At 32.3% G+C, this 14,024-nt stretch overlaps 1 protein-coding gene across 1 annotated transcript in view; it reads right to left on the bottom strand.

Moving 5' to 3' along the window:
* Window positions 1-1,733: 1,733 nt before the first annotated feature.
* The window catches only part of LOC108738013 (neuropeptides capa receptor-like), a 31,840-nt gene continuing 19,549 nt past the window's right edge, over window positions 1,734-14,024 (bottom strand). Inside the window, exons 4-6 of the mRNA XM_018471223.2 lie at window positions 12,483-12,702; window positions 9,219-9,438; window positions 1,734-2,351 (exon numbers count right to left, since the gene is read on the bottom strand). Of these exons, the coding sequence (XP_018326725.1) occupies window positions 1,852-2,351; window positions 9,219-9,438; window positions 12,483-12,702 (940 nt within the window). The 3' untranslated portion in view covers window positions 1,734-1,851. The remainder of the gene's footprint in view (window positions 2,352-9,218; window positions 9,439-12,482; window positions 12,703-14,024) is intronic.

Below are 14,024 nucleotides of genomic sequence, written 5' to 3'. Positions count from 1 at the left end.
ATTTTATTTTATTTGTTTATTTTTGCGTTAAAGTTATCTAAGATTGATATTATTGTCAAAGGCTATGATCACAGTTTTCATTGGATATAAGCAACTATTTCTTAGGTGCCTTCGGGTATAAAGTAATCGTAAGTATCGACACTTCCAACTAATTATGCTCTTGCAATCTGGGAAGTTTTGTATATAGCACCAGCAGCTTTAAAATCAAATAATTTACTTTTATTTTTTGTGTATTGTATGTAACGAAAATATAATTTCTGTTATACTGTTAATTTAACTTTTAATGCTTTTAAGTGTAGAAAATGCATTTGGAGTTTATTACGAATCCGTGCATTATTTATGTTTAAAACTTTTGGACGTGAAGTATAGTATATGAAACAACCCAATTTTGTGTGACCTACGAAGAAATAAGCATTAAATAAATCTGTATTCATGAAAAAGCTTTAACTAGAGACATAAACTACCTGCTTAAATTTTAGTAAATATCATAAAACATATAAAAAATAAAAATTTACATATACTCACACATATATGTAAAATGAAGGTGTAAGATTCTCTTTGACTTAGTTTTGTTAAGAAGATGCCAGAAACATAAGTTATGTAAGTATTATATAGTTAACTGCCACAGTTTTAGTGTTACCTGTATATTGTAAATTTTAAACTATTCTATTTTTAAAAATAGAAGAAATACCTATGAGCAATAGATAAGGATTTTCCAGTTCGTATAATAAAAACGAAGTCTAAAATAAGTGTTTTTTTTTCAACTGTTTTCCTATACGCAAATCTAAACTTTTATTGATCACAATAACAAAAGATCTTACTTTTTATACGATTTAGGAGGCTAAATCTTTAAAAGTCTACATAATGTCATTTTCATCACATTTTGAAAGGATTAACAGAGTATTTCAAAAAGAAAAATTAATAAAATCAATAAAATCTGAAATTATTACGATTTTTCACTATTATAATTTTAGAATTTTCCATAATAAATTGTTTCCTTAAATATTTGTTTTGTTTTCATATTCACAAAATTTATTTTATCTAATAATTAGTGAAATAAATCTTCAGTGTAAATGAGGAATAATAGTGGTCCAAGGACCATGCTTTGGCTCCTATTTTTATAATGAGTGAGCTATTTTTATTGCAGCTATTGCCAATAAATATCATATGGATTATCTTTTGTCCTTCTTAGGCCAGCTACGACACAGATATTCAAATAGATACATTAATTTGGTTTTACTTGTCTGTATTATAGTGAAGAAAAACAATTTCAAAAGCCGCCAAATCAATGTTTTGTTTTTTTTTGGCTGAAATTGAAACGTGATGTTAACCTTATTCATTTTCAAATAAATTTGCATTAGACGTCTTTCCTTTGATTGCGAACAAATAGAACAACGTTCAATATTCTTGCTTGAATTTGCCAGCGGTATAAGTACATACGAGGTCTGTTCAAAAAGTAAAAGATTTTTGCCTATTCCAAAAAATGGATCAATGAATCTGCATCTGCCGGACGTCCGAGCATGTGAGCAACGAACGAAAACATTGATGATTTGAAGAAAATAGTATTGGTCAATCGTCGAATCACCGTTAGAGAAGTTGCTGAGGACCTAACCATATCGATTGGCTCCTGACATTCGATTTTTATCAATGATTTGGGCATGAGACGGATCGCCGTGAAATTCGTACCAAAATTGCNTAACAAAGAAAACATTTTCTAGAGAATTATTTTTTTTAAATAAACATTCAACTAAATGATCTCACAGTTAAGCAGTCGGACATTGTCACCTAGAATTATTTTAATATTTACGATTATATACTTATGGCTTTAAGAAACAGTCTTCAATTTTACGTTTAAATCTTTGTCTCCTCATGACATTTTTCGCTTTCATAGACTATCGAAGGTCCCGATTTTCCATTACAATTGCTTTTGGCAACTGAAACAGAATTGTGGTCGACGATATTCGGTTTCATTAACGTAGATTTTTCGTTGGGTACTATTAAAATGGTCGTGTCCGAAAATCTTCTTTGCTGCATATCCTTCGAATTGATTCTGTTTGCATCCAAAAATTTCGAAACTTTGTGTGTATCTCTGTATGTCGAGCTATATCTCAAGCTGCTTTTCTTTTCTTTAATTCCAAGCAAAACTTCTTTGAATGCATTCCTGTATCTTTTTGACATAACGTTGTACAGGATTGGATTCAGTGTTGACGAGAAATAGTAAAGAATGCCGGTGATGTAAAACATCCATGCATTAATTTTCTCATAATAAGGTGATTCTTGTCCGTAAATGAAGAGAAGTCTTTGAGCATGGAAAGGGGCCCAACAGACGAAAAAGCCAACTACGACGACAGCTACAATGGAAATAATTAGTTAAATATTTATTTATTTTGAAGTTGCTGAGGACCTAACCATATCGATTGGCTCCTGACATTCGATTTTTATCAATGATTTGGGCATGAGACGGATCGCCGTGAAATTCGTACCAAAATTGCACAATTTCGACCAAAAACAGCATCGCATTAATATTGCTAAGGAACTGTTGGATTCTGTCCGCGACGACCCAAATTTGCTCCAGAGGGTCATAACTGCTGACGAATCATGGGTTTATGGTTAAGACGTGGAGATGAATGTTCAGTCATCCCAACGGAAACTGCTGCACGAGCCAAGATCGAAAAAGCGCGCCAAGTTAGATCGAATGTGAAAGTTTTGCTTAGAGCTTTCTTCGATTGCAGGAGCGTGGTGCATCATGAGTTCCTGCCACAGGGTACAACGGTCAATAAGGAATATCACCTGCAAGTTATGCGCAATTTGCGCGAAGCAATCCGCTAGAAATGCCCGGATTTGTGGAAGAACAAAAATTGGCTTTTGCACCATGATAACGCCCCTGCTAGTGCGCGAATTTTTGACCAAAAACAACACACTAATAATACTGCAGCCACAGATCTAGCCCCCTTTGACTTTTTCTTGTTCCCGAAACTAAAGGGGCTCATGAAAGGACGACGTCACGCTACGATTGAGGAGATAAAGACGGCATCGAAGGAGGAGCAGAACAAGATCACAAAAAATTATTTTTTGAAGTGCTTCGAAAATTGGAAAAAACGTTGGCACAACTGTATAATATCTGGTGGGGATTACTTTGAAGGGAACAAAAATATTCATCAATAAATAAATAATTATTGAAAAAACACAAAATTAGCGATACTTTTTGGACGGACTTCATATATGGGGACCAAATACATATAATTCTAATCATGTAGAAATTCAGAACAAATATGGAACTTACCCTGTTTCTGGCATCTACGCATAAATCAAATATTAGCTCGTAATACCATTGTATTGATTCAATGTACAATTGATTAAACGTTGTTCTGTTCGAAACGACAAACGATAACAAATATGACCAAATACGATTCTCTGCAGACAAAGGTGCTTTTGGTGAAAATGATTTGTACATTATTAATTTATTTTATTAGATTGAACTGAATAAATTTTATTTAACACATTTTTTTTTAGATTAGAAGAGCCCTAAATTTAAAAAATTCTGTCGACCGTTGTCGTCAACAGTTACGCACTCCGTATGCAATTTCCGCTGCATGTTACGCGCGGAAGTTCTGCCGCATACTAACATTTCGCCAAAAGTAGCACAACTTTAAAATCTATAACATTAATTGGGAAGCTTTTGAAAATACTCAAGGTTTTAAATAAAAAAATATTTCTATCATTACTTTTGATGCCTTTTAGATCTATGTATGTAAATAGTAATTAGTTTCAAAAAAATATATTTTCTTTTAATGATCGTACCAATAAACTTTTATAAGATCGCAGTCTTAGTAATTACAACGAATGCATTAATAAAATAACCAGCACTTTGTAGTAATAATTTATTTAAGGTATAAGAGACGCAGACAGAAGAACTTCTAGTAGCTACACAGTTTTAAAAGAAGTAAGAAGCTGAATATTCATTACCGATTATTCAGAAAAGGTGGTATCGTCTCCAAGTGCATATACAGTAGATACACAAATTATATATGCATAATAGCAATTCGGGAAATTACTTAACTGTTATTAACATGGAAATTCTAAAAACATTTTTTATGATTTGTTAAGACATACACATAATTTGAAATAGGCATATAAAAAATTAATATAAGTGGATTCATAACGTCTTTTTAAAATCACATTTTGCTAGGCGAGATATGCCCTTTTTTAATGGTTTAAAGAACCTTTGAACAACAGATATAAAAGTGGACTTTCGAATATGTATTTATCATCAAAAATCATTATATTATAAGAATATTACTTGCCACTTTTCACTTACTTCTGTTCTATAATATCTACACCTAATTTTAATTTGCAATTGCATATTGATATTATAAACATACTGACATAATTATGGCATTTGTTTGGTAGGTTAATAATTTTTAGAGATTAATTAAGTCAAACCTCACGATTTAGATCAAATTTCTACTCGAAGGAGAAATTTTGGATCACCAAAAAAATCAATACTTATTTTTTTTATTTATATCTAAAACCAATCTCATAGATAATTCTTTTTAATCTTTTTAATTTTAAATAACAAAGAAAACATTTTCTAGAGAATTATTTTTTTTAAATAAACATTCAACTAAATGATCTCACAGTTAAGCAGTCGGACATTGTCACCTAGAATTATTTTAATATTTACGATTATATAGGTGTAAGATTCTCTTTGACTTAGTTTTGTTAAGAAGATGCCAGAAACATAAGTTATGTAAGTATTATATAGTTAACTGCCACAGTTTTAGTGTTACCTGTATATTGTAAATTTTAAACTATTCTATTTTTAAAAATAGAAGAAATACCTATGAGCAATAGATAAGGATTTTCCAGTTCGTATAATAAAAACGAAGTCTAAAATAAGTGTTTTTTTTTCAACTGTTTTCCTATACGCAAATCTAAACTTTTATTGATCACAATAACAAAAGATCTTACTTTTTATACGATTTAGGAGGCTAAATCTTTAANATTAAAATATGGAAGCTAACATCATTTTAAAAGATTTTATTAGGAAAATTGAAAGAGTAACTGATTTAATTAAAAAAGAAGCGGAATACCGTAAATGGATTAAATTTTTAAACACTAGTATTTTAACGGTTAAAAAACTCCTAAAACAACAAGAAAATTCTAATCCAACTCATAATAGGTTTCAGCTAGAAGCCAATTTATCTTTATTAAAATATTTCAGAAGTAAATTTAGAAATGAACTTCGTAAAAAAATTAAAAAGAAGTCGCGCATTAATAATAATAATAATATAAAGAACAATAACAAAAACAATTGTCAAAATAGCTGACACTAGTCATTTACATTTTCTAATTTCCTTAAATTAATTCAATAAATTAATTTACAGGTGCTACAATTAGTTTACAACTAAGGTATATTTTGTTGGAATTATTAGTTTTACTACTGGTGAGGCCAACATGAATCCAGCTATTTTTGATGAATCTCAAACTACCCAGTTGACAGCTGTTGTAGTTAATCAATGTATGAATTCAAATTTGGATAAACAACCAGAACAGGATGCAAATGTACCATCTACCCAACCAACTGCAAGTGTTTTGGAGGAAATGTGTCCTGCAACCACTGCAGCTGGCCTTCGTAGGCAGCGGATGAAATGGACTGATGACATAAATAGGCAACTACTTTGCTGCTATTACGAAGTGACTGAACTGGAAACCAATTTAATGGACTATACACCAATTTTGCATAGAAAATTCACTGAAATTTATCCTGAACTTAATTATATAGGTCAATAAAAGAGGATAGCATTATCTGAAAGGGAAATTATAATAATACTGACATATCCCTCTTTTCAGATAATACAACAAGTTAAATTACAAGCGGAGTTTTTTGATAATCACCGATCATATTTCAGGGCAAGAAGTACTGTTAGCTCCATCAAATTTAAGAAGAATAAATTGGATTTCATATCATATTCCAAAACATGTGCGTGAGGTTCTTTGGAATTAGCCCGTCTTCACTTGCTCAAAGTTAACCAGTGAAAAAGACCGGGAAAATTATAATAAGGAAAAATCAGAAGAAATAATACTTATTCAATAAATTCTAGAATATTCAATGTTTCTCCAGAAATTATTTTTTATATAAATCGGTAAATAACCAAATGAAAGAGATGATCAACTTAAAACTGAGGAAATNGGAATATTCATTTGAAGATTATTTACGAGCTCTACTCCACCATTAGGTCTCTCTATTATCATTTTCAGATATATTTATTTTCAAGTCAGGCAATTATGTATAATCATCACTATCTCTTCACTATAAAGTATAAAACAAAGTCGCTTCCCGCTGTCTGTCCTTATGTTAGCTTAGATCTTTAAATCTACGTAACGTATTTTGATGCGGTTTTTTTCAGTGGATACAGTGATTCAAGAGGAAAGTTTATATCTATAATACATGCATAATATAGTAGAGAAACACTGATAATTTTAGAGGTTTCCAACGTGATGTCGTAAAACACATTTTTTTGCGCTTACATTGCAAACGCTGGCTGAACCTTACGAGATAGATCAAAATAATGTACTACAATATTGTACATCTTAAAAGGGTCTACAAAAAAGTCCGTGATGGTATATGTCTATCTCTTAGAAATAACCCACAATAACCATTTTTTATTCTTTACTTTTTATGAGAAGTAATGACTTATTTACGAAACGATTTTAAGCAACACGGCATTAATTCTTACCCAATTAAGTACCTTAAATACATTGTGCATTAATATAGATCAATATGGCCCTTTACAGCATGTAACTTAAATGAATATTTTCGAAGATATTACAGACCGAGAGGCCGGTTTGTATTGTCTAATGACAAAAAAACTGTGAATGTTGTATACAAAGACATTCTGTAGTATATTTAGTATGTTCAGGAGGTATCTTTTGAAGTTTTCCCCTTTTCGATAATAATCTAAACAAAACAAAAATATATTTAGTATCAGCATTGCACCCGTGCGAAACTGGGACGGGTCAATAGTTTTGTATAATTTCAGTACATTAAAGTGAATTAGTATTTGAATTAATTTTTGATATCCTTAAATTAATGATGAAAATTTGTTGTTCTTCGTCGGAAATAGAACCCTGGTGCCTGACTTTACGCGCCGTTACTCTCCTCTCAAAGTAATTTTTTATTGATCCATTTAAACTACGGGGGAAACATCAAAAGATCTTGGTCTCACAAGCTCAAACTTGCTTGACGGCTACATAACTTGTATTCGTAGAAAGTGTAAGGTCTTTAGTAATCACAGATGCAGTTGAAGAGTTTGTACGTGTTTATTTTGATGTAAAAGTGCAATCTCCGTAAGAAATTAAGAACAGATTGGATTGTGTATACAGGAGTGCTACGCCTTCCTCTACAACTTTAAAAAAGTGGGCAAAAAGGTTTTGTTTAAGGTACGAGTTCTTCGGAGACGAAGATCGTCCTAGATGTCCGGCCGATTTGATCACATAGGAAAACATTGCTCTTTTAGGAAAAATTGTTGTGAAAGAATTTTCTGCAATGCCTAAACTTTTCGAAACAACCGTTCGGCGGATTCTTCACAAACATTTGTAAATGCATAAAGTTAGCGCATGAAAGGTTCCCAAACTTCTTTCAACGACAGAAGATCATTTTTGGTACTCTGTGGAGTGAATCCTAAAAACGTTTTGCAATTGTATGTAACGGGGGATGAAAAAGTCGTCTTCTATCACGATCAAAAACAGAATCGAAAGAATGACGGACACCAAATGAAGGAGTCTCAGTAAAACCAGAGATGCTGGAATCCAAAAAAATGACAGTTTTCTGGAACTGAAAATTAATACTCTTACTGAATTTTAAGGAACGTAATACTACTGTCAACGCGGCGTATTATGCAGACTAATATCTTTAAGGCAAAAACGTCGAGGGATGCTCAATAAGCGTGTGCGTGTGGTGCACGACAATGCACCTGTGCACATAGTGGGGGTAGTGGAAGTGGCGATTAAAGATCTTGATTTCGTACAACTGGATCATCCACCATACAGTCCGGATATGACTTTCTTTGACTATTATTTATTTCGTGATATGAAAAAAGCTCTCGCCCTTTTAGCACCGACGAGAAGTTTCGATAACTGCAGTACCTAACAGATTATTTTGACTCCAAAGAATCTGTGTATTGAAATAGGATGTAGCTATATAGAAAAATTAATTTTTTTCGTTGTTCTCTCTGTTCTTTTTTGTACTCAACGAGAATTTCTACGCTCCCTACGTAATTTTATTTATTTTAATACAAAAAATTGTCTTTTCACTTTTCCTTTCCTTTAGAAAAGTAATATGTAGAAGTGAAGTGCTTTAACCGACGAGACAGACAAACTGAGATCTCTTGGCATCAGGGTCCCCTACAATATATATATTAGTAGTTTTTAGTAAATATAGAAGCTAGAAGAATTAGTTTTCAGGGTCACCACCAAAAAATTATCTGTGGCTCTCGTTTCCGATGCTTTAAGCAAATAATTATAATTATGATGCCAATCACTTTTCTATCATCTATTATTATGAGATAAAGCACCCGACACACTCATGATTACTTCAGCTTGGGGGCGGTTCTTATCAATTCTTACATTTATAATAAAATTACTTGAGGTATTTTTTTTAAGGGTACTCTTTTCAAATTTTAGACTTCTTCACTCTCACTTCACTCAAAGCCGGGCACTGATGACTGCCATACACTTAATGATGCTCCAGAAAAAAAGATTCAAATGAATTATCCTCGTCAAACAAAGAATCAAGTGACACTACTTTATAGAGAGCCCTTAATAAACATTATTGTCTACTCCCCCAAATGAATAAATAAATAATAAAAATTAACAAGGTATTACGAATTTTATCTTGATATGCGAGATCTCAGACGAATAAAAAATAAGAGAAGTAAGGTTAAACATATAAAATGTAATAAATGAAAGAGGTAGCATAGTAGCAATCTATCGGCAATCTATTTCATTCAATTGCTTCTTGACGTTGAAAGTTTGAAACTTTATTGTTTTTATTCATTACCTTAGCTTCAACATGTAACAATAATAAAATAATAAAAAGGGTTTTAAGAGCATCTCAAACTATTTTAATAAAACATTTATGATAAAAGTTCTTCTTTAAATGAGTATTTCGTGATACGATGGGTGTAATAATGGATAAAATAAACAACAATTCTTACAAAGCATCCTAACGATCGTCTTTTGGGATTGCGGTTTCCGACTACCACGATGAATTGAACCTTTTAAGCCATTTTGCTCAGAATAGGTACCTATTTTAATACCCATTTGAATATATTCCAGTGATATAATAACCATTGGAATCAGAAAAAATATGACAGTGCTAAGTTCTGCTAAAGGAAAGTTTTTCGGTTGCGATGTCATTCCGCAAAAGGCTGATTCCTGCAAAAAAAATTCTTTTTGTTAGTAAAAGGCTGTATAATAGAATATTGATTTATACGATCGAATTGCTTTCATTTCACTCAAAGGGTATATTAAATATTTCAACTTTAAATCATTGTGATAATGCAGATATTGGAATGTAATATTTTAAACGAAATCGTTTTTATTTCAGTTAAAGAGAAGAACAACTTGAAAACAAATATTTGCAGATCCGTCGCACGGTCTAGACTTCAACTAATTCATTTAGTGCTATCGGCCAGTGGAAGCTGTTTTTTAATCCATATTTTTTGTCGTAGAAATGAAAATTAAAATTTTCCAGAAAAAAATGGTAACCGAACCTTTAATTTTACGTTTTACAAACAATGGATCAAAAAGTTAATAGATAATGGAAAGACATTTGCTAATGTAGATACTTGATTGGGCTAATTATTTTAGAAAAAAATGTATCCATTTTGAAGAACATTTATGCAATATTTTTTACTTATAAATTATACAGTTTACCTACTAACTACTTGATGTTGGTTTATTGAAAGGAGTTTTAAGTCTAATCGGCTTTACTAGATCAGTTGGTGAATTACTTAAGCAAGAAATATTGTGTTCTTTTTTCAGTGTTTTAAAATTCAAAATTCTAACCAAAAGTATAAGTATCAGTTACTCTACAAAACATTGTCTAGTGTAGATTCATTTGCAAAATGTGGTAACGCAGTAATGTAACACGTATTTCCTATTAAAGATTTGCAGGTCTATATTGTTAGTCGATTAAACGTGGTTATAACAACATCGGTTATAACAACAACTCTGATGTAACGTTAGTTTTTAATAATCTTGCAAATTTACCATTTAACAACCAACGTTAGAAGTCTTGGTAACAAAGACAGCAAACAAATAATAAATAAAGCAACGGTCTAAATCACCTAAACTTTGCTAACGATTTTATTAACCAAGTAGTCCTCTTAAAAAAAAAATGAAACTCGTACGTAATAACGACAACTTTGATTTTTTTGGAAAAAGTGTTAGGTGCGGTTATCTTTTTATTAGCCTATTATTATAAAATAATCGTGCAAAGAGGATTATTCTTGATACGTAAAACGTCAAAAAAAAGCTCTTTTATAATTGCTTGTACGTGTTCTGAAGATATCAGATGTTTATTTTAGACTAAAGTTGGGATAATTAGTCTACTGTAATAAACCTATATTGAACGTAGACGTTAAATTGTGAGTAAAACAGCACGTATTTAACACTTCCTCAAAATAAATAGATAAAATATATATGTTTAAGCCGCAAAGGTGAATGTTACTTTCATTACGAATATTGGGTACGTGTTTCGACAAACAAGTCATTTAATTTCCTTGTTTGGCTATCATATGTATATGCTAAAGTTAGATTAAAGTTAAATCAAGGAAAAATTCTTGGAGTTACAGGGAAATATACAAAATGAAAGACGTTTTTGGCTTTCGAAGTTTAGATTTTCAATTAAGAAAAAGACATACGGGATTGATTTAGTAAAAACTATTCAATTTTTTTCTAATTTTATTTTGAAGGGCCACCAATAAAAAAAGGAAAGGGTGTATGGATAAGATTCGTAGATTTAGAAAAAGCTTTTGACAATCTTAAATGGGACAAGATATTAAATATACTTAAAAATGTAGGGATGAGTTACAGATATAGAAGAGTGATACTTAGTTTGTATAAAGAGCAACAGGCAGCTATAGAGCAGGTGCACCAACGTAGAGAAGTAAATATTAGGAAGGGAGTCAGACAAGGATACATACTTTCACCGCTACTTTTTAATATGTATGTAGAAGACGCGGTCAATTAAAGACAGTGCAACTGTAGGGATTAGTACGGTTAGATTTGCAAATGATATAGCAATATCAACATCTTGCAAGGAGGAGTTAGAGATAGCTTTAAATAAAAGCGGTATTGACAAAACAGTATTGTATAAAAAAAAAGAAAGAAAAATACTGGTATGCAACGAAAGAACACGTTGGGAAAGAGCGAATGTAAAGATAGGCGAAAACTTAGAAGAAGTGGCTGATTTTCGGTATTTATTGAGTAGTTAGAACAGAAGGAGTAGTAGTGATATAAAGCAGGGTCGAGCCGCCTTCAATAAAAAAAGTCACTTCTGTGCTCGCGAACGATTAATTTAGAAATTCGAAAAAGATTGTTAAAGGTGTATGTTTGGAGCGCAGCACTGTACTGGCGCGAAACATGGACATGGAGGTTAGAAGCTTTCGAAATGTGGTGATACAGGCGAATGATGAGGATACCGTGGATAGAGGAGGTTAGAAATGAAGAGGGATTAGAATGAATAGGTGAACAGAGGGCTGTATGGATGTCAATAAGAAATAGGTGAGATAGGTTGGTAGGACATCTTCTCAGGCATGAAGGTCTAGTAAGAGTCATATTAGAGGAAGAAGCAGCAGTTAACAGGAGTAGAGGTAGACCTAGATTAAATTACTGTTCGCAAATAGTTAAGGATGTGGGTTGTTCTAGTTTTAAGGAAATGCGAAGATTAGCTCAGGATAGGAAAGAGTGGAGGTGCGTGTCCGACCAGCCAGACTGACGACTTTATGATGATGATGAATTATTTTTACAGCTTCCACCTTACCTATAATTAGAACAATAACAAACGTATATATATTGTATAAATTATTGTTTCCAATAGTATAATAGCCTTCGCTGTTCTGGATATTAAAGGGATGACGTGTAGTTTATAGACTAAAAGGATAACTCGCAGGATACTAAATTTTTCTGTAAAATTATGTTATCATAGTAATTATGGATTTTTACTTTTCTATTAAATGTTTTGCGTTCGATGTTACCATGGTTTTTCAGTTGTATTGTGCTGTATCATGAATTATTGTAACAAGTGTAGTGATTCTGTTATAAACTTTTCCTTCCTGTAGTTCAAAACAAGATTTTAGAGATCCTAATGAAACTGTTCCCTTTCAACCCTTCCCTATCATTATTTTAATTTTGATTTAAAGCATACGTCAAGATTACATCCTGTAAAAGTAAAATGACTGAGAAATCTCACTTACCTCTATAATTAAAGTTTCGTTAGCTGGATCAAGTAAATATGTGACGCTAGTGTAGACGGAAAATGGAGCCGCTGACAAGCACGAGACGAGCCATATTATACCAATTATTTTGTACACTCTTTGTAGTTCTAACATTGCGTGTTTATGAAGAGGGTGACATATTGCCATAAATCTTTCCGTCGAAAAAGCCACTATTGTTAAGACAGACACGTAAGTGGCCCTGAAAACAGTTTCATAATTAATTTATTGTTTTAGTTTCTTTATATTATTAATTTATTATATCATATGAAAAGAAAAAGATTAAAAATTGTAGGCATTGAAACATTTCTATGCGACCATTCGGCTTAGGTTGCTGTTGGATGAAGCAGTGGTAAAGTATTACTGTGAAAGTCCGCAGGCAAGTGAAATTTAAGCCCTAGCAAATCAAAGAATAAATACTCCATCCTATCGGCAAATGAAATTTTTGTAATTGTTTTGTGTTATGTACAAGATTTGTTCACTTCTATAGGGGCTATAGTCGTGTATCCAATATATTTTGTATTGGATGTATGTATGTAAAAGTCTATACTCTAGTTTCTCAAAATAAATAAAAACAAAAACGCATCTCTAAGTTGTTAAACAGAACTTAAATGTCTCTTCAACGCTCTTGAACTATTTTATGTCACCCTTAGCCGATTTTTCAGAACACCTATTTCTACATTTTTGCTATTTTCATCACTTTTTAAGCCCCGAAACAGTGACATTTATATACAGGTTGAATGGGCTACCAGCAGGGGCGCAACAACGTTACAATTTGACTGGGTGCTCACAAAAAAAAAAGGAAAAAAACAAGTTCGACTGCTCTCATCATAAGTAATAGTATAAATGAAAAAAGATCATTTCGGCTGTTCATTTACGAACTTGAAGTATTTGAATGAATGAAATGAATGAAATTGACTGGGTGTCCAACCGAAATCGAGTGGGTGCCCAACCCAATCGAGTGTTTGTCCGGGCACCTTTGGACCCCCCCTTGTTGCGCCCCTGGCTACCAGATTTAATGTAGAATCAAGACTAATTCGGAAAATTTCATTAATAAGTGTTTACATTTCGAGGATTCCTAAAGACTGTAGATGTGGTTCTTAGCCCAGGCCTTCAATTAAGTCAAAAAAATAAAAAAAAATTGAATATATATTTCGGGTTTGATTGACTTTTTTACGTCACTGCAGTCCCGACGGAATGTCATTTAATAACATAATAGTGAGGATGTGAGAAAATGCTAATAGTAGGGCGGCCAGACTTAATTAGCCCGGGGTGGTAAATACGTCACTGTCGAAAGAAGCTACTAGGATGATTAGAATTTCCAGTAGTGTAGTGAGAATTTCTGCTACCTGGGGCGAAACCTAAATTTGCAGCCTCCTACTTTCCCAAGTAATATCTTTTATTTAAATTGGTTAGGATATCGTGGTGGAAACGTGTACATAAGAACGTGTGCACAAAAACGTGTACTTGTAATTTAACATTTGACATAAGTAGCATATGGGACCATTTACCCTACAGACTGAT

This window comes from Agrilus planipennis, unplaced genomic scaffold (assembly GCF_000699045.2).
Source record: "Agrilus planipennis isolate EAB-ADULT unplaced genomic scaffold, Apla_2.0 scaffold109, whole genome shotgun sequence".
NCBI classification, from domain to species: Eukaryota; Metazoa; Arthropoda; class Insecta; order Coleoptera; family Buprestidae; genus Agrilus; species Agrilus planipennis.
The sequence above is the reverse complement of the archived record's forward strand: the minus strand, read 5'-3'. Positions and strand labels throughout refer to the sequence as shown.